Below are 26,262 nucleotides of genomic sequence, written 5' to 3'. Positions count from 1 at the left end.
ATAGATGTGCCATTGGTAGCCGTGGTTTTAATAAGGGCTTTAAGCCTTAGCAGCGGTACACCAAGATTCCTAGCAGCCAAAGAATCCATAAAATTTCCTTCAGATCCACAATCCACATAAGCTTTTAAACACAGAGATTTCTGACCAAATGAAAGAGAGATGGGCAATAAAACTTTAGCCGCAACTGTGGGCAGTACCTGAGCAACCCTAGCCAGAGCTGCCCAGGGGCAGATGTCCCAGGAGTGTGGATCTCTGACGTTCAGCTTTCTTCCTGAAATCTCCAGACTGCAGCATGCTTGTTCAGGAAGATGGGAGTGATCCTCCAGGCTGTGCACTGAATCAAGTAACAGGTGTTTAGGCCAACAATCAGCTCAGGCAGGAGAAGAAGGAAAAAAAAAAAAGTTCAGGGAGACTGCTTTTGTATATGTTGAATATATACAAGAAGCAGTTTTTTTTTTGTAGCCGGATATAATGTGACGTCCGTCTGAGAATCTGGGCTGCAATAGGGACAGCACCCCGAGAAACCCCAAGACCCTTAACCCCTTATACAGGGATCTGGAATTGTAGCAAGGCCCAGGGGGTGGCTGTCTAGAGGAGCAGTGGGCCAGAGCAGGACGGTCGCCAAGGGAAAAAGGCAGGGAACCAAAAACATAGACAGAAATCGGGAGAGCAGCGGAGGTACCGAATCGGCAGGCAGTGGCGGAGTAAACAGTCCAGGCCAAGGTCACAAAAACGGGAAAGTGGCAAAGGTACAAAAATGGCAGGGAGTAGCAGAGTCGAATATCCAGGCCAAGGTCACAAGCCAGGAGAGTAGCAGAGGTACAAAATCATCAGGCAGTAGAGGGGCCAGAAATCCAGGCTGAGGTCAGAGTCAAACAATAGCAAATCACACCGTAGCACACAGGGAAACCAAGAATATATCCGGTGGCTTGCAAGACCAGTCCCAAGGTATTTGAGGGATCATGTCATCCCTCAGAGGTTCCCGGACTGATGATGTCATCAGGACCGCCCCCAGGACCAGGCCAGATGGTGATGCACCAACCCCTTCATGACTGACAGAGGAGCGGGGCCTGCATCCACCAGATGCCTGCGCAGGAGCCCCTTCTCTGTCGCCGCCATCATTCGGGGGCGAACCACGGCGTCTCCCAGTGGCCAAGGCAGAAACAGCAGGCCCCAAGTCAGATGGCGACGTGACAGTCCGGGGCCTCCTGGTGGCCAAGGTTGGGACAGCAGGCCCCGAGTCTGACGGCGATGTGACGGTCCGGCGCCTCCTAGTGGCCGAGGCCGGGACAGCAGGCCCCGAGTGTGATGGCGACGTGACACATAGCCACCCTCTATAGTGTAATGTAGCCCCATAAACTAAATACTCACCTCTCTTCCTCCTGGTTCATGCACTGCTTCAGCTCATCATTGACTGCAGGCACCGAATACCTACGCCATCGCGCCCACTGTCAGTGTCAGTGATGTCAGACGCTGACAGGGGGATGATGGGAGAGGGAGCGTAAATCACTGTTGTCAGTTGTATCAGCATCTAGCCAATACAGCTGAACATGTGATGTGGGGCCTGAACCTGCGATAAGGGGAGGGGATCACTGCTGGCACTGCTCAGGGGCCCATAGCAGCTGGGCAGCAGTGCAGGGAGATCGATTCTCCCTGCACTGCCGCAGAATGTAACTGTATAGGTGCGCTGTGCACGCCAATACAGTTACAGTAGCGTAGCTCCGGGTGGGCCCCCTAGGAGTGCGGGGCCCTGGGCGACCACCCCCTCTGCCCCGCTGGTAGCTACACTACTGCCCAAAAATGCTGATGTGTGAATAAGGCATTCCTTGTGCCATCATGCAAAGGTTTCTGTAAGGTCTCATTCATAGGTTAGTTTTTGACATCCACATTATATTCTATTGGACTATTTACCTGTCAATTTTTTTATTCAAGCCAATTTTCAACATTGAATCGAGATTTCCCACTTCGGTCAACTCATGGGCTGAACTCATTCATTCAAAAAAATAAATGGGTCCACTGATTGGTTACTAGAAGAAGCTAGGAAAATCTCCATCAGATTTTTTTGGCATACTGGGGAAACAGATGACACACGGATGGTAAAAACAGACGCATGGACTCGTGGTCGGTCAAAAATGGGTGAAAATGTGTTCATTTTTTGTTGATAAAAAATCCAGACGAGTAAATTGGCCCTTAGGCTGGTTTCACATTAGCGCATTTTCAGCGCGCGCACGGCCGGGGGTAGCTCCGCCCCCGATCCGGCTCTCTGCCCGGTGTGCCCGCCCCTTCCTTGTAGCGCCGCCTCCTAGCGGACAGCGGCGCCTGCGATCGGCGCACCCTATCTTTAGCATAGGGTGCGCCGATCGTGCGCAGGCCGTGCGCTAGTTGCGCTTTGACCTGCGCTGCGCACTTTTGACGGTGCGCCGTGCGCGCCAAAATCAAACTTTTCGGATTTTGGTGCGCACGGCGCACCGTCAAAAGTGCGCAGCGCAGGTCAAAGCGCAACTAGCGCACGGCCTGCGCACGATCGGCGCACCCTATGCTAAAGATAGGGTGCGCCGATCGCAGGCGCCGCTGTCCGCTAGGAGGCGGCGCTACAAGGAAGGGGCGGGCACGCCGGGCAGAGAGCCGGCTCGGGGGCGGAGCTACCCCCGGCCGTGCGCGCGCTGAAAATGCGCTAATGTGAAACCAGCCTTAGTTGATGATTGGCATCCAATTCATTCGGCAGCTGTCACTCACCCACTACTGTTTTACTTAGTGGGATGTAAGATTAGGGGGTTCTATTTATATCGTAGGAAGCTTTGAAAATGATATATGTTAAGCTCTATTATGTCCTATTAATGAAAGAGTTAATAAAAGAAAGGAACGTTTACTTCTCTTCTGGTAAGAGATATGTGTAACTGGCAAGTTTATACGTGCAACTATAAACAAAGAGAGAAAGAGGGCAGCATTTATGCCTCGGTGACATTTTGGAAATGATTCAGGGATCTGCACTTTCTATAATTGGAACAGATACATCACTCTTGTCATCTCAGCATAACACATAAGATCACAGAGAACTATGCTGAGAGATGCGTTTACGGTAATATGGTGATTTTTTTAACATGTGTTTACAGTAATTGTAATTTTATATGTTTATTTGCATTTTCACATATTTCCATTTGTTTAGCATAGTTTATTTGTAATGGTGCCTTGTCTATATTTTTCCTGACAGTTATTGTCTGGTTTATTCTACAAATCTGGTGTCACTCAATGTGACTGCAGTCTTTTGAATTCTCACATTGCACGCACTGTGTGCTGTTTGGATTCTCCGCTGCCGCATTGGAAGAGGAAGAAGCATGATGGCAATTATGCACTTTGCATACATGAGGTCACATGTCAAGTAGACTGTATCCTGCCTTGCTCAATGCAAGTGTATTGAGCGAGGCTGGATACAGTCTAGTCGGAATGTGGCCGGGAGTCTGCAAATTGCATACATGTTGACAAATGACAGCTCAATACTGGCACTGAACAATCCTCACAGCGTGCACTGCGCGTGATGTGGGGATTCACAAGTCTGCAGTCACACAGACTTATCATTTATGACTGGACAAAGCCTTTAAGTGACAACCCCAGGTCTCGACATATGCCCTTAAACAGGCAAACCATTTCAAAATTGAAGCAGGCCAAAAAGAAATAAAGAAAGCTGCAACCAGCCATAGATTTATTTCACTTGTAGTTGCCACTGCAGATGAGGTGATCTTTGCAAGGGTCTGTACAGGTGCCACCATTCTCTAAGGTCCCTATTCCATGATAGGACTAATAAAAGAGATGGTCTTCATGAAACAAGCATTTTAACAAGTTCTGCTCAGGTCTGAGTAGACTATTTAGTGATTGTACCGTATAATTCACAGTCACTTTTTGCACTGATTTGTGTAATAGCTGGCAACTAACATCTGTAAGCAGATCTGTAAACCAGATCCTTCTGCTCCCCCTTTCAAATATACATTTTGGCTATGTGCACAGAGTTTTTTGCCTCTGCGGATTTTGTAGTGAAAACCGCAGATAAATCCGCAGGACTAAAGTCCTGAGGTTTATCTGCGGTTTTGCCTGCGGTTTGAGGCTGTGTGCACACGATGCAGATTTGCAGCGGATCCGCAGCGGATATTACCGCGCAGAAACGTTGCATATCCGCATTGTGATGTACAGTAGCCTTAAAATCAATGTAAAAAAAAAACGCTGTGCAGACGCTGCGGATTTTTCCGCGCGGTTTTCCCGCGGTACAAAATCCGCAGCATGTTACTTCTTTTGTGCGGTTTTCCATCTCCCCTGTCACCAAATCCGTAGGGGGAAATCCGCGATGGAAAACCGCACAAAAAACGCATGAAAACCGCATGAAAAATGGAAGAAATCCGCAGGAAAAATGCAGGTCATTTGACCTGCGGATTTCTTCCATTCTGCGCGGAAAAATCCACAGGGCCAAAAAGTACGTCTGCACTCAGCCTTACACCTCATAATGGATGAGGTGTGAAACTGCAGCGTTTCTGCACTAAAGAATTGACATGCTGCAGACTGTAAACCGCAGCAAAACCGCGCGGAAAAATCCGCAGCATGTGCACAGCGATTTTTAATTTCCATAGGAAATAAAGGTACTGTACAACGCAGCAGAATCTGCTGCGGACTCGCAGGTGCAGAAACGCTGCAGAACCGCACCAGAATCCGCACCATGTGCACATAGAGCTAATGGCAGTGTATCAGCAATGTTACATTACTCGGCACCAGTTCCTTCATATGACTCTACAGTGTTAAAGAAAATAAATTATTTCTTTTAAATACAGTTATTTTCGTTACATGAAAAATAAGATGTTATGTTGGTTGGCTTCCCCAAAGAAACACTTTCCAAATGAATTTCACTGTTTACTTTGTTAACGCCTTCTCTAAGGATTATGACTCAGAGAGGAAAAGAGGATTTGTGGTGCATCAAATTTGTTAACTCCCTTGATTATAGGTCTAGCACATCTCACAAATTAATGAATATAATTGGAAATCCTGTAAAGTTATTCTGCCCCTTTTAAAGATTTTGCCCATCATAAACTTCGCCCAGTCACTAGTATAACTAGCGCAGTTATTGCCTGCAGCTATGACACGCACTATTGATGTGACATCACCACTGCACACCATCAACCACAGCAGGAGGAAGCGGACGAGAGGCAGCGCTGGAGCCGGGGAGGGCGAGTATCAGCTCTGCTTATTATTTTATACGTCTACAAGCCTTTGATTATTTTGGACAACCCTTTTAAAACTTTGATAGAATATAATACAGCAAACTTTCTTTCATAAATAATAAGAATAAAAAGGAGAAAAAAACAAATTAAGAATTACAATTCCATTGAAACATACAATTTTGAGTAAAGGACAAGTTGAAATGATGCACAGAATAGATTTGTTGCATAACTTAAGCAAATGGCAGCAGAGGGACCTCGTTGATTACTATGGGATCAGTGTGGTTCTATCATATGTCAATTTTTTAGAATGCAGAAAGAAAAGCTCTGCATGATGTGATTTTCTTTCCATTTTAAAAATGAACACATGGCGGGACCCAGACACATCCTATAACACTCAATACTTATTGTGTTTTGTTTTTGGAGAAGGGAAAAAAAAAATCAGCAAATTTGGCATTTATCAATGACTTTTTTATGTCTTTGGGGTTTGTTTATACCGTTTACCATGCAAGGCAAACATTTTTATGTGTATAGCTTAGAGCTTTAGAAACATGGAAGTATTACTTATGTTTAGATTTTTCTTTCATGCTTGCCTTTTTTTTATATAACAAAGCATGTTTGATGTAAAAAAGGTGATATTTAAATTTGTAGTTTTTTTTATACTTTTTACTTTATTTTTTTCATTATTAATTAGTTCCATTAGGGCACTTGAACACATATTGTTTTCACCACTGATTTACACTGCTTTTCTGCTTTGCATTCAGGGGTTCAGCGTGAATCCTCCTAAAAATGTGATTCAGATGATTTCCTAGACAATGTGTTATATAATACACTGCACTACTAATGTAGTATAGAGCATTTTATCTGCCTGTCAGAAGTCTACTGATAGGTAACCTATAAGACGCTGCCGATGGAAGTGTCCAATAGGCTTCTGCAATTGGCAGACTGTGAGGTCATTATTAAGCCTCTAGTCACTGTGACAACACAACGAATGTTTGCAAATGTTTCAAGCAGGTTGTAGTTGAAGTGGGTCCATCTATGAAATACTGTATACTATCAACCTTGGTTTGGCTAGCTCTGGAGAAGAGTCTTTCATGACTATGGAGATAATTGTGCCCTAAAGACAACCAGGGATAGGTCACACTGAGCTAAAATCCTGGCTGGGCCTATATACGAATCTTGTCAGGGCTACAATACATGTTGTTAGGTCTGTGAATATTGGAGAGGATGTAGTACAGGTCCGTTTTTTTGAGGGTCTGAAGTGTGCCATAGAGGCTGAGTTATGAAGTGTGTTAGACCAAAAAGATGAAAAAAGTACAGTAAAGAATGCTGAGGCTCTTGAAGTGAAGATCTAGAAAATCAGGAGTAAAACTCCCAGGGGATTGAGGCATGGCCCTTGACATTAGCCTAGAGCAAAAAAACATGTGGCCTTTGAGCGTAGAGTCTGGATACGGTGGAGTTAGGACTCTGAAAAGAACTACCTGTTGAGTAAATGTTGTCCTTCTGGAGAAAATGAGGGCATGAATTTAAAGGCTATACCTTTGTGCAATGCTCACCTCATGTGAACTGAAGCTGCCTAAATTATGTACCTTGGATAAATGTTGAAATCAAACAAGCTGTGTCAGAACGGATTATTGTGCTATTGTTACCTACAGTTGTGCTTAATAAAAGTTTGACAGTTTCAATTATGTTGGTACACATTTTTTTTTTAATGAGCAATGGACTTTTCAGTTTATTGAGCTTTGAGCAAGCCAGGGTGTCAGAGCAATGAGGTAGGCACCGGAGAGCGTAACAAAACACCCATATATAGGCCACTGAAAATCCCTTTGAAATACTCCGAAAAACCACTCCATAATTAACAAGTCAGTGTATGGTACGCAATTACTAAATCAAGATAAAAACACATTTAAAATTAAAAATTGGCTGCTCTGCTGGAAAGAGGTCTTATGCTATGGTAGCATAAGAAGGTTCTTTGTTATTCACTAAGCATTGCAATGGAGAACTGGAATCTTTATCTTTATCAAGTGTAAAAAACCAACAGGTAACACACCTGTATATGGAGATATTTATAGTCCAAAATGGGCACCAAGAAACCTAAAGTAACACTCAATGAGGGGTTAGGATTCAGACTAAAAAAGAGGGCAGGAAGACAGGGAAGAAATAAAATGTGCAGAGTAAGGCCGGAGTCACACTACAGCGAGATACGGCCGAGTCTCGCAGGTTAAAACCAAGCTCTGGCTCCAGGACTCCGGAGCGGAGCGTGCAGCTCCATGTATTGCTGTGCGGCTGCACACTCCGCTCCGGAGTGCCGGCGCCAGAGCTTGGTTTTAACCTGCGAGACTCGGCCATATCTCGCTGTGTGTGATCCCGGCCTAAAAGAAATAATATAAAGAGTTGATAGAACACTTAAGAAAAATGGAGAAAAAATGTGTCTAACTGAAGAAAATTAAGAGTTAGAAATATCAGTAATGAAAAATGGTTCAAGTGATGATTAATCCATTCACAACCTTGGGATTTTCTGCTTTTGAGTTATCATTTTTTGCTCTCCTTCTTCCTAGAGCCATAATTTTTTTTATTTTTCCACCAATTTGACCGTGTTAGGTTTTTTTTTTTTGCGGTATGAGTTGTACTTTTGAACGACCCCATTGATTTTACCATATAGTGGATTGGAAAACGGGGAAAAAAAATTCCAAGTGTAATGAAATTGCGAAAAAAGGTTTTTTTTTTACTATGTTCACTAAATGCTAAAACTGACCTGCCATTATGATTCTTCAGATCATTACGAGTTTGTAGATACCAAACATGTATAGATTCTTTATTATTTAAAAGGTGAAACAAAATTGCACAGTTTGTGAAAAAAAAAGAAAGGCGCCATTTTCTGAGACCTGTAGCGTCTCCATTTTTCAGGATGTGGGGTTGGGTGAGGTCTTATTTTTTGCATCTGAGCTGACGTTTTTATTCATATAATTTAGGGTTAGCAATGTTTTGATGGCCTGTAATTCTGGCGTTTTTTCTCTCGCTACACCGTTTACCAATCAAATTAATTATTTTTATATTTTGATAGATAGGTCGATTTTGAACATGGCGATACCAAATGTATATATTTTTTATTGTTTTATTTTGCATGGAGCACAAGGGGGTGGTTTGAACTTTTATATATATATATATATATATATATATATATATATATATATTTATATATTTTTAAAAACTATTTTTTTTTTTACACTTTTTACTTGCTTAAATAGTCCCTTAGAAGACTTGAAGCTGCAATCTTCTGAAAGTTGCAGGCTCAGCCCCAGAACCCGCTCCAAAGGGGGATACACAAACTATGACGTAACTATACATCATAGGTCGTGAAGGAATCGTGATTAGAACCTGGCAGAAGGATAAAATATAAAAGAGAAGGGGAGCACTAATATAAAGAGCAAAGTTAGTAAATGATAATGGAGAGTGGAGAAAACTAAAAGACAAGAATTGGTGAAGGAAGCAACAATGTGGAAATAAAAGAACCTGAACAAGACAAAAAAAAAAGTCAGTTGGTTAGGAGTGAATGTAAACAGGAGCTTGAGATGCAACACTGCAGAAGATGAGGACACAGCGTTAACTTAGCCAAAGATTATTTATTAGTCTAACACAGCAATTTGAATTTGGATACAAAATTAAGCAAGGTTAGCAGATTATTAGAGTGCAATAAAATGTTTTAAAATTTAAACGTAAGTCACTTCTTCGGACAGAAGCAGCCATAACACTTCTAACAATTAAACCCGATCATAAACTGTAAGGCACTAAACATTTACAGTAGATACTAGCGTCTCTATTCTATTACTCTATCCAATGGTGCATCACAGTCAGCCTTTGACCCGTCAGCGTCGCTACCCTGTCACTCTGGTGGTGATGACATACGGTGTCGAGGCCATAATGGGAGTCTATGCTACTACACCTTTAGGCCACAAGTCCTTTCTTGGGGAGTTGTTTCTATCACACATTGCGCTGGATATCTCTGTCCCCAGAAGTGCAGCTCCTGTCATCTGTGCACCGTACCTCTGCACCTCAAATCAGGGGTCTCAAGCTTCTCATAGCTCTGGTCCTGCTCACTCGGTTCTGGCTGCAATCACTTAGCTCTGGTCTAAGTCTATCGGTGTTTCACTCAGATCTGGTCAAGCGATCATTCACTTGGGTCTGGTTTGGTAACTTGGTTCTCCACTCGGATCTGGTCACTTGATTTTTTACTTGTATCTGGTTACTCGTAATGGTGGCTACATGCCAGCCTTCCTGCACCACACGTCTGTCCTGCTGCAGGTTTAAGTGCCCTATCCACCAATTCTCTGCACTCTTGGCCTTTTTATAATTACTGTGACACAGCTATCACCTGACCTGGTGTCTTCTCCAATCTCTTGCCCTCAGGAACCATGCACTTCATTGTAAAGTTCCTCCTCCTTTTTCTTGTCCTACAATCTTTGGTCAGTAGATGGCAGTGCTCACTCGCAGACATTCTGTTATGCATTAACTGTGTAAACCTTTCATTTGTTCATCTGTTTACAAGGACACAGAGCTACAGGTGGCAGAACTCGAGTGATATAATAGAAGTGTAAATAGGAGTGTGATTTCAAAGAAGGAGTTCAAATTCCCAAATGGGCATTTCCAGGTTGGATGCAAGATTGCGGTTGAAGTCTACAATAAGAAAAAATGACATCCGTGTTCAGTTTGACATCCGCGGACACAGAGAATGGAGAAGAGGGAGAAATTAAGTTCTTTGTCTTCTCCACATCAATGATGCATTTTTTCATGTAAGAGAATCGGATCAAACTCAGATGACACTTGTATTAAAGTGTGACAGAGTATGAGCCAAGTGTCATTAGCATAATCGACCCGATTCTCTTGCATGAGAGAATCGTCGGTCATGTGACCCCGGCCTTACAGAATTTGTGTCTTCACACAACCACCCAATGTGAGCAAAACAATTGTTTTTCCTATCTCTTATACTAGGGTTTTACCCTATTGTGTGCTTCTCCCTTCACAGTCAGTATTTCTTCAACTTTACCCATATGGTGCACAATGTTTTGGTTGCGCATCTTAAGCCCCATATTCTTTTCACCACTGTGAACAACCATGTGTACCTGAAAACATCGATGCCCACAGTTCATGAGTCAACCGGATGATTTTGAGTTAATGGGAGGTTACGTCTAGCAGGATAGAGCAATACATCAAACATTGGCAAGGAGGATGGGAGAAATTCAGAGCTTTTACGGACACAGGTACATATTCAAAGAGGCTTTGACCACCATGGTCACCAGGTCTGATACCACCAGACCTCATTCTTTGGGGGTATGCTCAAATTACAAGTCTATTGGCATAAGGCTCACTCTGTGGAAGATTAGAAGGAAAACAACCAACATTACATTTTTACTATTCCCCCTGATATGCTTGCTGGGACATTCAGGAACTTGGAAAACCACACCAAAATGTGTCTTGCATAAAATGGAGTCCACTTCTAGCATTGCATGTAATGTAATTGATTACACATACATCAAGGTATGTAGCATGCATTTTTTTGTTCAGATTGCTTTATTCTAAAGGAAGCTACAATAGAATATCTGGGGCCCCTTTCAGGTGAATCCCTGTGTATTCCAAAGTCTCAGTTGAATTAGTGTCTGCTGGATTTTTACTGCTGCTTTTACAAAGTGTCACTTTAAGATTTTTCACATAGTTTTCATTTAGTAGAATATTAATACTCAGAATTTCTAAAACAAAAAGTTAAACTTAACTTATTAACTGTAAGCTAGACTATATGGTAAAGTTGAGAGCTGTCACCTTTGACAAGGTGCTGCTACCCCCTGTAGTGAAATGTTTATGTATTGTAGCCACCACTGTGCTAACAAATTAACAAATTAGCGAAAAATCTCTGTACCAAATAACATACCAAGACTACAAAAGCAGTTAAAAGGCTCTAAACACTGCCAAGTTTTTACAGTTAACATGGTTACAGAGAAATTCCAAGTAACAAGAAGATGAAATAAAAAACATCTGCATAGTTTGGGCATATGCAATGTTGTATGTTCCAGAATCAGCTAGGATCGCACTGTACGTTATATATTTGGAAAGCGTTTAGGCTTTAGCCGTAGCACTTATAGCACTAATGTAACTCAGAAGCTGCCAAAATGTGGACTGTGCAAACATTTAGATGTGGTCATTGACTAAGAGTCGCACCACATTCCTTTCCCTGTGATTTCTGTTGTTCTGAAGCTGCAGATTATTACAAATTGGATTTTCCCCTGGGTCATGAAAGTTACAGCTATTAAAGCGTCCATTTAAAGGAAAACACTTATGAAAATTAAAAAAACAAAATCAATTATCCTATAGCATTTGTATGGTTCTATAACTACACACTTTCAAACTCTATGCTGTATTTGTTGATACATGATGGGTTCTACATTTTAGCAGGTGGTGGTTATTGTTGATCCCTAGAATTGCATTTTTTCCGCATCAGGGCTTGCACCTATTTTAAAGGTGTTTTCTTCACTCTAGACAAAGAGTGACTGCAGATTACCAAATTGTGTCAGTGTGTAATGCACAAACTGTCACAATTTCCCGTTATTCCCAACATGAGTGGTCAGCCATGTTACCGCAAGTTTACGAATTGGTCATGATTCAGCAATTCGCTGCAGACATTTGTCTAGAGCCTCTGTTCCCACCCTGAAACAAAAAGTCAACAGTGATGTCCATGTCAGGGACTGGGCTTATTCCTGCTCTACAGAGCATGCAATGGTTGTCAATTCTGCTCAGTAAGATTTTGTCATTGCTATATTCTTTTTAAAGCACAGTGACAGTGCACTCATCAGAGATCAGCCCTACTCCCAAAACTGACATCACTTTCAGGGCAGTGATGTTTTCTGTTATCTCCTTACAATGCACCCTAACAGTTCTCTCACTGTGCAATAGGGTCTTATCTGATTCTGAGAAATTGGCTGTTAAATGCAAGGCTGAAGGGTCAAGGTGTGACAGTCGGGAAATCTCACTCTAAAGAACAATTGGTGCACCTGGAGAATGTGATAAGATAACATCATGCATGTTTTTCTTGCGTTTTGACGTTTAACCAACTTCTTCATCAGGAAACCACAATGTTATGTGGTTATAGTACATTGTGGTTCCTTGCAGATGTTGTGCCTGGTGGGATTTGAACCCAGAACCCCAGCGCTGCAAGGCTGCAGTGCTACCCACTGAGCAACCTTGCGGCTCGGTGGAGACTAGAAATAAGTGTGAAAATTGCATATATGTGCTCACATGACTGCCCAGTAACAAGGGGAGTTGTAACAACATGAGCATTGCAGAGTGACTGCAGACTTTTCTTCTGAGACCTTGTAAGAGTGTGACAAAAGCTGTCATTGCCATCTCCCCCTAGTGTTCATGTGCATACAATTAATGTGTGGTAAGGTAAATGATGCTTACATGTACCTTATGTATAACAATGTAGTTATATTATGTAAGGGTTTTGTATCTATTTTGTGTGCTTTGATACTGTGACTAGTGATGAACGAGTATACTCGTTGCTCGGGTTTCCCCAAGCATGCTCAGGTGGTCTCCGAGTATTTGGATGTGCTCGGAGATTTAGTTTCTGTCACCGCAGCTGTATGATTTGTGGCTACTAGACAGCCTGAATAGATGTATGGATTGCCTGTTTGTTAGGCAATTCCCACATGTATTCAGGCTGTCAAGCAGCTGCAAATCATGCAGTTGCGGCAATAGAAAATAAATCTCCGAGGACTTCCAAATTTTCGGAGATCACTTGAGCAACGAGCATACTCGCTCATCACTAATAGTGACAACATTAGGGAAAGATGTAAAGGATAAGATAAGAGGGTAGCTATAAATTAGGATAGGATTGGGTTTAGTATAGTGGGGCACAATAGAGTCAGAAAAACTAATAGTTAAGGAAATAAGAGGATTTCCAAGTTTGGAGGGGTAAGAGTGAGTAAGTTTGTCAGTGGGAAACTTCCTAATTCTCAGTCAGTGGGAGCAGTGTAAAGTAGTGTACTATAATTGTAATGTTAAGAAAGTACTGGAGAGTGATTTGGGAGAAGGCAGAACAGGCCAGAAAGCCACACAGTACGGAAAGGCACAGAACACTTGGGAAAAGCAGAATGTGGTCGGCCACCACTTGGTACATGGGTATCCCTAAGAATATCCGGTGCCTACGTTTCAAATCAGGACAGAGGAACCTTTTTAATCTCCCAGCGAAGAGAACTGCAATGGGAACCAGTACGAGAAAGTGGGAGCAGGAATATGGGGTCTCCAGAGCCAGGACGAGCATCTCAGAGACTACAGGAGCCAGCATCGAGAGGGAAAGCTCAGATTGAAAATGGGACTGCAGAGTCAGGAATAACATCTTAGAGGTTAGAGGAGCCAGCATTGAGAGGGAAATTTCAGGCTGAAAATATGAGTGTTTCAGCTTTTAGGCCACAGATTAAAGGGAACAGTGATTTAATTTATCTTGTACATCATCCTGCAAGAAACGGGAATTAGAAATTATTTAGGATTTTACTGAAGTCTGTCACTATGAAAATGTAGTCAAATCTGCAGGCCCCATGTTAGGAGGAGATGAGTGCGTTGATATAAAGTTTTGTGAGAAAACCTGTGTTTTAATCATTTATACAAGTGGGGTGTCCTATCAGTGACTGACAGCTACTTCTGTATGCACAGTTATACAAAGAAAGCTGTCAGTCACTGATAGGACCGCCTAATGGACCCAAAATCCTAGAAAGCGCAGAGGTTTAGATGATTATAACATCGGTTATACTGGATATTTTCTCACAAAACTGCATATCAGTCTGCTAAGCTCCTCCTCTATAACAATGTGCCTGAAGAGTAGACTGCATTCTGATAGTGACAGGTTCTATGTAAAGCTCCATTTTTCTGTTCCATTAGAGGACCAAAAAAATAGAACAGGAACTTATGAAAGAAATGGCTTTGTATTACAATGGACACAAAAGGCAGCAGGCAGACCTAATTAACTATAGGGGGTTTTACATATAGCGATATCGCTAGCGATATCGCTATAACATCACCGATTTTGTGACGTTATAGCGATATCGCTAGCGATATCGCTATGTGTGATACTTACCTCCGACCGGCTACCCCGCTGTCCATCGCTGATCACGCGAGAATGTCCGGCTCCATTTCTCGTCCCCAGCTTCCTGCTGGGGCTTCCTGCTGTGACGACGAGCAACACGTGGAGGCGGGCGGGAGGACGTCAGGATCGCTGTGTGTGAAAGGTGAGTATCGTGCGCTGCGTCGCTGCTGCATCACTGTGAGGTCTGCCTGTGTGACAGCTCACTAGCGATCATTTAGCAATGCACCAGTGATCGTGACCGGGTCGGATCGCTGATCGGATCGCTGGTGCATCGCTAAATGTAAAAGGACCTTAAAATGGGGTTTGTTTGGTTTCCATTAAGGGTGGCTGTCATTTTGCTAGATAAAAAAATGTGGCACGTTACACTTTTTTCCCCAGTAACATATAGGAACATGCGACTGAGGCTCCTAAAAGTGGCTTAGAAGGCTAGCGTTAGCCTAGCTTATCTTATCTGTCAAAACATATCTCAAAACAATACTCATTTAGCTACATTTAGCAGGCTCAGACATGCCTTAATGTTCATAGCAATAGTAGTCCCAAATAATTGCCCATAAATTGTATTTACTACAACCAACAGAAAGACTCACATAACATTGCAGTTACCCAACAAACTTGCAAAATACACTAGAAGATGATAGATCCATAGATCAATCTTCACCACACCCTTTAAAAAATGAGCAATACATTATTTAACCTTTTTCACAGTAAATCAAACTACAGTCTTTAGAAATCCAAAAATCTTCATGATCCAAAAATGTATACAGGTGAACAACAATTTTTGGAGAATACTTGCCATATGTATACAAACAGGGACATAACACATAACAATCATAGTCATAGTGAGTGTGACCACGACCGTGTCCATGCTAGAGGGGGTGTTGCCGATGCCAGCACATATTTCAACTGGGTGTGCATCCTCTAACGAACATTCAGCTGAAATGCATTGAAGCGCAGAGGCACGATGTGCCCTTGCACTGCAATACACGCTGCTCGCCAATCAGAGACCAGCACTTCATGTCAGTGTGCCTATCAAGGCTGGTGCATGGCAGTGATGCAGTCATGCGCTGACCGTCGCTTGCACACTGAAGTCAGCTGACAGCTTCTGCGCCAACTACAGAAGAGGACTCTGTCGTGAGTAAAATAATTTATTTTTTCATGCTTTAAAGAACAGTGACAGAATGGAGGAGTACATATATACCAGGAAAGGCCCAGCATGGGGGACATATATACCAGGATGGGAAACATATATACCAGGATGGGTCAAGGTTGGGAACATATATACCAGGATGGGCTCAGGATAGAAGACATGTATACCAATATGGGGGACATATATACCAGGATATTGGACATATATATCAAGGTGAGAGACATAAATACCAGGATAGGGAACATGTATTCCAGGATAGGGGACATATATACCAGAAAGGGGGACAAATATACTAGGAAGTGTTCAGGATTGGGGACATATAGAAAAGGATGGCCCAAGATGGCGGACATATATACCAGGATGGGAAACACATACACTAGGATGAGCCCGGGATGGGAGACATGTATACCAGGATGGGGAACATATATACAACTATGGTCAACATATATTCCAGGTGGGCCCAAGATGTGGGACACATATACAAAGATGAAAGACATATATAACAGAATGGGGAACATATATAAAAGGAAGGGACCCAGGATTGGGGAAATATATACCAGGATGGGCATAGTATGAAGGATAACACCACTATGTACAAACATGCCGCTAAAAGGATATGGGAGCAATTCAACATGGAGAACATAATCTTAATCTCTATGCCCACCCAATTGTATCAGCAGGATTTCCCTTCCTGTGAATCTTTCAGAAGATTTTTGTGAACCCATCTTAAAGCATGAAAACACAACACTGAAACCATGGGTATATAAAGAGACCATAGTCCCTGAAAATGAGGAACTCCCAGATAAAATAAATCCTAAGTACAGAAATATAATGGAGTGATGACCACAAAAGTCAAACAACAACTAAGACATCATCCATTATAAAGACGTAAAGATAAAAAATATCAATTTTTATTACAAATATCAAATAGATATAAAATATACATAACAGCGGATGGACAACATCTACAGTTATATAATAAAACAGGTAGCCCAGTGGTGAGCACACAAAAACAAGACATCACCAAGGACAATCATGTATGTAATTAGTTATGGAAGCTGAAGTGTACTGATGTCAATTATTACTAATGCAATACCTTATAGGGAGAAACAGTATTATGTTTCTCTATTGGTTTATAGAAAACATTCCTTGACAAACACTACTAATCAACCTACCCACACATGTTGACCTAATTTGTTTGGAAAAGAAAATGATCTATATGATGTCCTAATACTACATCAATGGATGCAATAGCACACCTGGAATGCCAACTGGAATTGACTTGAAGAATGCACTTTTTTCTGATTGGGACAGCATTATGGGGAATGAGGCAATTGCCAAGGGCTCACACTCCCCTTGGGGCCCCAAGCACCTACACCAAAAAATAACTTAATAATAGATCTGCATTATCAATCTAATTTGTGATGTTGAGACTGATTATGGACCTTCAGTGACATCACAGTCATGTGACCGTGATGTCATTACGGGCCTTGTACTCTGCGGGACTTCAAGACCTTCGGTGACATCACGATCATGTAACTGGTCATATGACCGTAACGTCACCACAGGTCCTGTAGTGTGCAGGAGTTTGGAAGAAGCGAAGAAGAGGGGACTGATTATTATTGTTATTTATTATTGCAGCGCCATTTACTCCATGGTGCTTTACATGTGAGGAGGGGTATACATAATAAAAAACAAGTACAATAATCTTAAACAAGTCACGACTGGTACAGGAGGAGAGAGGACCCTGCCCATGAGGTCTCACAATGTGTGTGTGCATATGAAGGTATGTGCGTGCAAGTGTGTATGTATATTTGTGAATGTATATCTCTGTATATATGTGCCTCTGCATGCATGTCTCATCATATGTATGTATATGCATGTATCTGTATGTACTGTATGTATGTGCATGAATGCGTCTGTTTGTATATATGTGCATGAATGTGTCTGCATGCATGTGTGTGCACATGTCTGTGCATTTATGTGGCTTTGCATGTATGTCTCTGTAATTTTGTTCATGCATTCTCTGTATGTATGTGCCTGTGCATGGATGTCTCTGTATGTATGTGCTCTGTGTATGCATGCGTCTGTATGTGCTCCGTGCATACATGTATCTGTATATATGTACGTGCACGAATGTGTCTGTATGTGCATGAATGGTTCTGCATGCATGCATGTGCACGTATTTCTTTGCATTTATGTGGCTTTGCATGTATGTCTCTGTAATTTTGTTCATGCATTCTCTGTATGTATGTGCCTGTGCATGGATGTCTCTGTATGTATGTGCTCTGTGTATGCATATAAATGTATATATGTGCTCTGTGTATGCATGTATCTGTTCTTTTTATACATATATATGTGTGTGTGTGAGCTCGATATATACAGCTGTGTGCTATTTGTATATACCTATGTGTGTGTAACATACAGTGTGTGAACATATCAGCAATTGCCCAATGAGCACAATGCTGCTCATTCATCAGGAGATTGGATAGTTTATGGTGGAACAAAAGTCACTTTAAACTTTTGACTAGGACCCCACTTTATCTAAAACCTGCACTGATCATTTGGCAGGCTCAGCAACACCTTTTTTTGTAAAACAGTCGGTGGGATCTTACCCTCCAGCTGACATGAGATCAGTTATGCCTGCTACCTGCCCCCTCATCAAGAATTTAGTGCAGGGGTCTCAAACTCGGCAGAGTAAATGGGCCGCACATAAAAAAAAATTTGAGCTGGGGTGCCGCATTCCTTTCAATCTTAATACACCTTGTACACACATGGCTCCGCTCCGTACTCCTCGTACACACACGGCTCTGCTTTGTACACACACAGCTCCGCTCCGTACACCTCGTACACACACGGCTCCGCTCCGTACATCTCGTACACACACAGCTCCGCTCCGAACATCTCGTACACACATGGCTCCGCTCCGTACACCTCGTACACACACGGCTTCACTCTGTACACCTCATACACACACGGTTCTGCTCCGTACACCTCGTACACACGACTCCGCTCACCTTATACACACACGGCTCTGCTCAATACACCTTGTTCACACGTGGCTCTGTACACACACGGCATGGCTCTGCTCCATACACCTCGTACACACACGGCTCTGCTCCGTACACCTCGTACACACACGGCTCCGCTCCGTACACCTCGTACACACACGGCTCCACTCCATACACCTCGTACACACACGGCTCCACTCCGTACACCTCGTACACACACGGCTCCACTCCGTACACCTCGTACACACACAGCTCCGCTCTGTACACCTCATACACACACGGTTCTGCTCCGTACACCTCGTACACACGGCTTCGTTCACCTCATACACACACGGCTCTGCTCAATACACCTCGTTCACATGTGGCTCTGTACATACACGGCATGGCTCTGCTCCATACACCTCGTTCACATGTGGCTGTGTACACACACATGGCATGGCTCTGCTCCATACACCTCGTACACACACAGCTCTGTTCCGTACACCTTGTACACACACAGCTCTGCTCCGTACACCTTGTACACACACACACCTGCTCCGTACACCTTGTACACACATGGCTCTGCTATATCCACCCTGTAAACCCCTCCTGACCCCACACATAAACTTACCTTCATCCAGCACCATGACAACCAGCACAGAAAGCAGCGTATTGCATACACAGAGGCCCCTGATCATGTGACCCCTGACTCCTTCCCCTCCTGTGACCTCATCCCAGGTCCTGTGCAGAGTGTGCACACAGAACAGTCATCAAGGATCACACGCTCCTGAATGCACACCTTCCCCCTGCCTCAGGGAGTGAGACATGAAGTGCACCGCGGGCCGCAGATGACTGCCTCAGGGGCCGCCGCATGCTTGAGACCTCTGATTTAGGGAATTGTCCCTTGAAATGGCATTTTATACCTCTTCTAAAATGCAGGGGTTTATCTGGGGTAAAACTTGGGCATGAGTATACTAGGAACCTGCAAATCTCTAATATGCTTTATAATATGCAACTTTATTACACTGAAATGATAGAATACAGCTTGGCAGCCTGTATTCTGCCTATGATAGTGCAAACAGTCTGTGCTATGCCACCACTGCCTGCTATAGACCACAGCAAAGCAGGGGAGCAGCTGATTTTTGTCTTCTCGCTGTATAATTAGATTGCACCAACTCATAAGTGTATCAATATCAATACCTAGGGTCACCTTGGTCTCACCGTAGGCACATTTATACTTAAAGTGCACCCCCATCATTTTAATTCTTATCTCATAAATCAAGAGTACACAAGAAAATAAGCAACTTTGTAGTATATCTTATCAGATAAATCCCCAGTGCTGGAAGGTGCTACTGATAAGATTCTATGTAGATAGAAGGGGGAAGGGCTCTGTCTCTAGCTCCTCCCTGCTTTCTTCTACAAATTTTGGAAGGAGAAAGTAGATTTTTCCCATAAGATATATTACATAGTTGGTTATTTTCATGTGTACTATTGATTTATGGAATAAAGATTAAAATGATAGTTATGCTTTAAAATGAATGTTTCACTTTTCTTTTTATATTTTATTTCTGTGAAACTTTGTGGAACTCCTATGCTATGGGCTAGATAGTTTAGTGCACAGATAAGTACTTAAGATTGCATGGCTACATTTCACACAGATACAGAAGTGCCCAGCCATGTATCCCTGATTGCACTGACCTGGAATATGATCAAGAATTACAAAACATGTGTCACCAAACCCTCTCTATTCCTGCTGTCAGTGAGGACATACCAAAGGCTACTGTAAATGGACCAGCAGGCACATGCACTAACATTACTGTAGACCATGAATATAGATGAAGTGTAACAGTCTGATCTATAAATATTGTGACACTCCAGCTGTGCTATTGCAATATGCCAAAATCACAGCTAATCACCAATCCAGGCAGGAGGGGGGGAAGGTCACTGTTCTCCAAACTTTCTCCTACATAGAAGTAGAAAAATAATAGGAAAAAAAAAAACTTTATAGAAATATATATAAAGTCAAATATTAGTTTATTTGGCTACAAAGGGTCAATCAGTTGAAGGACCTACAATCTTCATGGCCACCCAGCTGAGCAGAGCATTAGGAGGTCTTCTCCTTCCATCTGCAGTATGCAGTATTTCAAGTAAGAACATTATAAAACATGCAGAAATGATCTACTTGCCTTTTGGTAATTTTTGTGCATCTCCAGGGTCACTTAGAATAATTCCACAGAAAAGAAGGAATGAGATCCTTGAGATCATGTTTGCAGCTCCCAGCACAATGACAGATGCTGGTGTAACACTCAGCAAGGTGGCTGCAGTAGAAACTTCTCCACTTCCACTAACAGAGGCAGAAACTGGGACAGAGCTAAGTTTAGCTGGGCGGAGACATGACGGAAACTTCTAACTCCGCTTCATCTACATGGATGTAATGATCTGTGTGTGGCTGTGTAATCACATTCTTCCTATATACTGCAGTGTGCACAGAGACAGAACACTACATTTGTTACAGTGTGATGATGCACTTGGAAAAGTATGTTCCTTGCAGAATTAAGCATGTTTGCATAGTGTAACCCTGTACCAATACCTGATGGACTTCTTATATAGCAATTCCCTTACATATTGTGTAGTTAGGGCTCATACTCACATGCGAGAAACTCGGACGAGTCTCACAAGTCAATACCAGGCACTGCCGCCGGCATGCAGATCGGAGCGTTCAGCTGCATAGAAATACAGGTAACTGAACGCTCCCATCCGAGTGCCGGCGGCAGTGCCCGGTATTGACTTGCGAGACTCGTCTGAGTTTCTCGCATGTGAGTATGAGCCCTTAGACTAACAATTTCTTGTGTTGTTGCAGCATCTTCAACCAGGAGAAAGAAGTTTTATGTCAGAGAATATTCCCTAATACCCGCTTGTGAGGTCGTGGCAGCCTAGTGGTGGTGATAGCAAAGGTGATGTCTCAGCAAGTTACTAAGTGAAGCGCTTTTGCAAGTTACCGCTTATCACAATTTGCAGCTATTCTTGAGATATTAAAGGAAATCTGTTCGTAGAATCAGCTCTCCTAGCCCGTCTATATGGGTATGCAGATCAGAGATGTGCATGGGCATGGACATGTTCTAGAGATGTTCATGTTTTTCTCATTTGTCAATGAGCTTTTCCAAGCTATGGGCAGGACATTGATCTGCATGAGACTTGGCCTCCAGAGATTATTTTATATAAAATGAGGTGTTACCAATGTGAAACATGTACAGTGGTTTGCAAAAGTATTCACTCCCTTAGCTCTTTAGTTATTATAAATAACTAGAAATTGGTATGTGCATATGTATTCAGCCCTTTTGTAATGAAACCCCTAAAAAATTCTGGAGCAACCAATTACCATCATAAGCCACATGCTTAGTGAAAGGAAGTCCACCTGTGTGCAATCTAAGTGTCACATAGTTGGTCGGTATATACACACTTTTTCTGGAAGGCCACAGAGGTTGCAACACCATTAAACAAGAGGCAGTAATATCCAAACAACACCATGAAGATCAAGTAGATCTCCAAACAAGTCAGGGCAAAGTTGTTGAGAAGCACAAGTCAGGGTCGGGTTTTAAAAAATATCCCAATATCTGATGATCTCTCGGAGCGCCATCAATAAACCTGCCAAGAGAGGGGCAACCACCAAAACTCTCCACATGAGCAAAGAGGGCATTAATCTGAGGCCAAAGGAAACCCTGAAGGAGCTGTAGAGTTTCCTGCAGAGACTGAAGTATCTGTCCATACATCCACAATAAACCATACACTCCATTGAAGTGGCCTTTATGGAAGAGTGGGCAGGAAAAAGCCTTACACACAAAAATTGTAAGGCTTATTTTGAGTTTTCCAAAAAACATATGGGAGACTGCACAAATGTATTGAGGAAGGTGCTGTGGTTAGATGAGACCAAATTTAATCTTTTGGTCCCCAAGGTAAATGCTATGTCTGGTGCCAAACCAACACAGATCATCACCCCAAAACACCATCCCTAGAGTGAAACATGATGGTTGCAGCAAGTTATGGTTGCAGCAAGTTAATGGAAAGATGGATGGTGCAAAATACAGGGATATTCTTGAGCAAAACCTGTTTGTCAGTCAGTGATTTAAGACTGGGATGGCAGTTCACCGTCCAACAAGACAATGACCCAAAGCCTACTGCTAAAGCAACACTTGAGTGGTTTAAGGAGAAGCGTGTAAATATTTTGGAGAGGCCGAGTCAAAAAATCAGACGTTAATCAAATTGAGAATCTGTGGTCAAACTTGAAGATTGCTGTTCAACAGTGGAAACCATCTAACCTCAAGGAGCAGGAGCAGTTTTGCCTTGAGGAATGGGCAAAAATATAAGTGGCAAGATGTGGAAAACTCAGAGACTTATCCAAAGTGACTTGCAGCTGTACTTGCCATAAAAGGCAGTTTCACACACACACACACTCAGACTTGAATGGGTGCGTGTGTGTAAGGAGTCCTGGCCTCCCCTCACATAGACATGACAGTTTTCTGTCAGCATACCTGTCACTTTCTCCAGCTCCCCCTCAGGACTTTCTGTTATGCGCTTCACATTCTCCTCAGAAGATGTGGAACAGAGTCACTGTCCTGTTCAATACTTGAACAATCAACTTTACTGTTTCCTTTACACAGCGCATACATATTCACTCCAGCATCAACATCAGGGTTGGCTATGGACATTTTCTCCTCTGTCCCTGTCTTTCCCTCTCTCCCACTAAGCTCGCTTCTAGGATGGACCGTGCTCTCCGGTCTTTCAGCATCAACTCTGCTCAGTCTAACTTCAGTAGGGGACCCTATTAATTGTTTAGCCCTGGTCTCAAGAATGTCCACAGATGAAATAAGCCGCCACATTCTGAGTGACCTGTCCATACTGCTTAGTCTTCTTCTGGCAACTGCAGACCCACTAATTCTTTACTGTCAGCACTTCTCCTGGTGTTACTCCCCGATGAGATACTGGCCCAAATTCTGTATGACTGGGCTCTTGACTTTAACATTATGAAGCCAACAGCTCTGTCAGGGCACTCTCACCCAACTGATTCAAATTAACAGCTGTTAGCCCCTCCTACTTTAACTATTTACAAGCTGAGCATCTCTAACCCCATCTAGTGGGCAAACTGGGGTACTACACTTTCCCGATCTATATAAGAGTGTCCAATGTTAAATATATATAACAGATAAAATAATAGACACTTACATGGCATGTACAATAAATACGAATAACGTTAAAGGGAAAGGGTACGTAACATCCCACATCAAATATACAGTATATTTATATACACGTATATATCTGTACACTTACGGACACTCCTTTGTGTCCCTTACATGTGAGTCAAGGCTCGCAGCCACTCACAGTATGCTGTGATTGCTTTCTCATGCTGAATCGTGATGAGAAAAAAAGCGCAGGTCTTAGCTGCACTATAGAATAACACAGGTCTGAGTGCTATACAATTAAATATCGCATAGCACTCGGCCATGTTGTACGCTCATGTGAGCGAGCTCTAAATTAAACATTGTCATATGAAAATGCTGCAAAAAGCACTTCAGGAAAAAAGCTCTTCTTAGGCTGGTTTCACATTCGCGCTTTTTAAGCACACGCACGGCCGGGGGTAGCTCCGCCCCCGAGCCGGCTCTCTGCCCGGCGTGCCCGCCCCTTCCTTGTAGCGCCGCCTCCTAGCGCACAGCGGCGCCTGCGATCGGCGCACCCTATCTTTAGCATAGGGTGCGCAGATCGTGCGCAGGCCGTGCGCTAGTTGCGCTTTGACCTGCGCTGCGCACTTTTGACGGTGCGCCGTGCGCACCAAAATCAAACTTTTCGGATTTTGGCGCGCACGGCGCACCGTCAAAAGTGCGCAGCGCAGGTCAAAGCGCAACTAGCGCACGGCCTGCGCACGATCTGCGCACCCTATGCTAAAGATAGGGTGCGCCGATCGCAGGCGCCGCTGTGCGCTAGGAGGCGGCGCTACAAGGAAGGGGCGGGCACGCCGGGCAGAGAGCCGGCTCGGGGGCGGAGCTACCCCCGGCCGTGCGTGCGCTTAAAAAGCGCGAATGTGAAACCAGCCTAAAACTCTTCAAAACCACTTCAAGAAAATATAAATTTTTTCAAAGACTTCCAAAAAGACATTATTTCCTGAAGCAGCTTCAGGTTGGAAAGCTTGTGATATTTGAATGCCTCAAAAAAACTTGAAGTGAACATAATTTGTGAACATAGACCAATTGTGGCAAAAAACAAACATAAAGAATTGATCAGTTTTGTAGACCAGAGTCATACATTCAAATGAATGGGTCTGTGAAAAAAAACAGATAGCATTCAGATTCCATCTGTGTATCATCTGCGTGCGGCCTGTTTTTTACTGACTGGTTGTTAGGAAAAGCTTTGAATTTCTTTCTCTCATACAAGATCATCAGAGGATATGCAGTTGTAAAAACTAACATATAGACCAAAAATGGATCCAGCAAGCTGAAAAAAGACATTTTTCATGTTCAAGAAAAAAACTGTGTGAATTCTGCCTAAGGCCTCATTCAGATATCTGTTTCTCATGTACATGCTTTATCCATGGTTTTCAGGAGCAATCAGGAGCTCTTAATTCCACTCAGAAGTGGACAATAAAAAAATCGGTCCCATTTTAACGGTACGAAATCGCACAAAGAATTCTTGTCCAGGGATCCGTCTGTCCTCCCATTTTCCGGCGATGAACCGATTTTATTCGCATCTAAGCATCAAATTGACATCCAATGCCAATGCCTGATGCTCTTTCCTGTTGACCTGGAGAAGTCTCACACCTGTGGTGCGTTTTCAATTTTTAATCGCATCCATAGACTTGCATTGTCGAATCCAATCCGAAAATCGGTGACAATCGCAGCATGCTTCCATTGTCTCGGTCCGAGGAACAGATCCGTTAAAAAAACGTATGATGGGAGCAGCACCATAGAATAACATTGGGACAAATGCAATGCGATTTTTTATCGCATTGCATTCGTCCGATTTAATCGCTAGTGTGACTCCGGCCTAATAAGTGTAGTCTGTGCTGCTGCTCAAAGGTTCTGTGAGCAAGACCACCAAAATCTTTTAAAATATTAGATTAAAATGTAGTGACACAGCCTGGGAAGGAGGAATGGGGGGATAGTGGAGTCAGGTCAGCTTAAGGACTTTTGCACATCATTTAACTTAATTTTTTTTAGAAAGTGACAGGTCACCAACAATGGGTATTACATTTATTTCTATTGTTTATTATGGTTTACATTTTATCAATGAAATTGGTGAGAGTAAAAAATTGATTGCCAAGAATATTTGATAACCTAAGGGTGCTTTCACATTGCATTTAGGCACCCGTTCAGTGGCCTCGTTGCAGCTGAACCTCCCTCTAACTGGGTTTTGGATGTATGTGTTGACAGGGCCATAGACTATAATGGTGTTGATAGAGTGAATTTGCACTCTGAAGTGCATCATTTTCGGGTGTGTACGCCTACTGGAGCAGGGCTCTCAGACATAGTAGACTGCCTCTAGGTGTTCACCTCCAGTAGGTATATACGCCTGAAAATTATGCACTACTGGCAGCATTAGGGTGTGTGCACACGTTGCGGAATTTTCCACGCAGATTTTTCTAAATCCAGAGGTCAAAACACCTGCGGTTTATCTGCGGATTTTCTGCGGATTAGCCTGCGGCTTTCCCCTGCGGTTTGACACCTGTCATGGAGCAGGTGCCAAACCGCTGCGGAATCCGCACAAAGAAGTGACATGCTGCGGATTTAAAACCGCTGTAAATCTGAGCGG

At 43.0% G+C, this 26,262-nt stretch overlaps 1 protein-coding gene across 14 annotated transcripts in view; it reads right to left on the bottom strand.

Annotated features, from left to right (window-relative positions):
• The window catches only part of ABI3BP (ABI family member 3 binding protein), a 733,533-nt gene extending 712,715 nt beyond the window's left edge, over positions 1-20,818 (bottom strand). For all 14 annotated transcript variants that reach the window (XM_073586187.1, XM_073586193.1, XM_073586188.1 and 11 more), the window contains exon 1: positions 20,652-20,818. In XM_073586187.1, coding sequence (XP_073442288.1) covers positions 20,652-20,730 — 79 coding nt within the window. In that variant the 5' untranslated portion in view covers positions 20,731-20,818. The remainder of the gene's footprint in view (positions 1-20,651) is intronic.
• Between the last annotated feature and the right edge of the window lie 5,444 nt (positions 20,819-26,262).

Source organism: Dendrobates tinctorius, unplaced genomic scaffold (genome assembly GCF_039654945.1).
Source record: "Dendrobates tinctorius isolate UK_male_01 unplaced genomic scaffold, ASM3965494v1 ptg000091l, whole genome shotgun sequence".
Taxonomy (NCBI): domain Eukaryota; kingdom Metazoa; phylum Chordata; class Amphibia; order Anura; family Dendrobatidae; genus Dendrobates; species Dendrobates tinctorius.
This window is presented reverse-complemented; position numbering and strand designations above follow the sequence as displayed.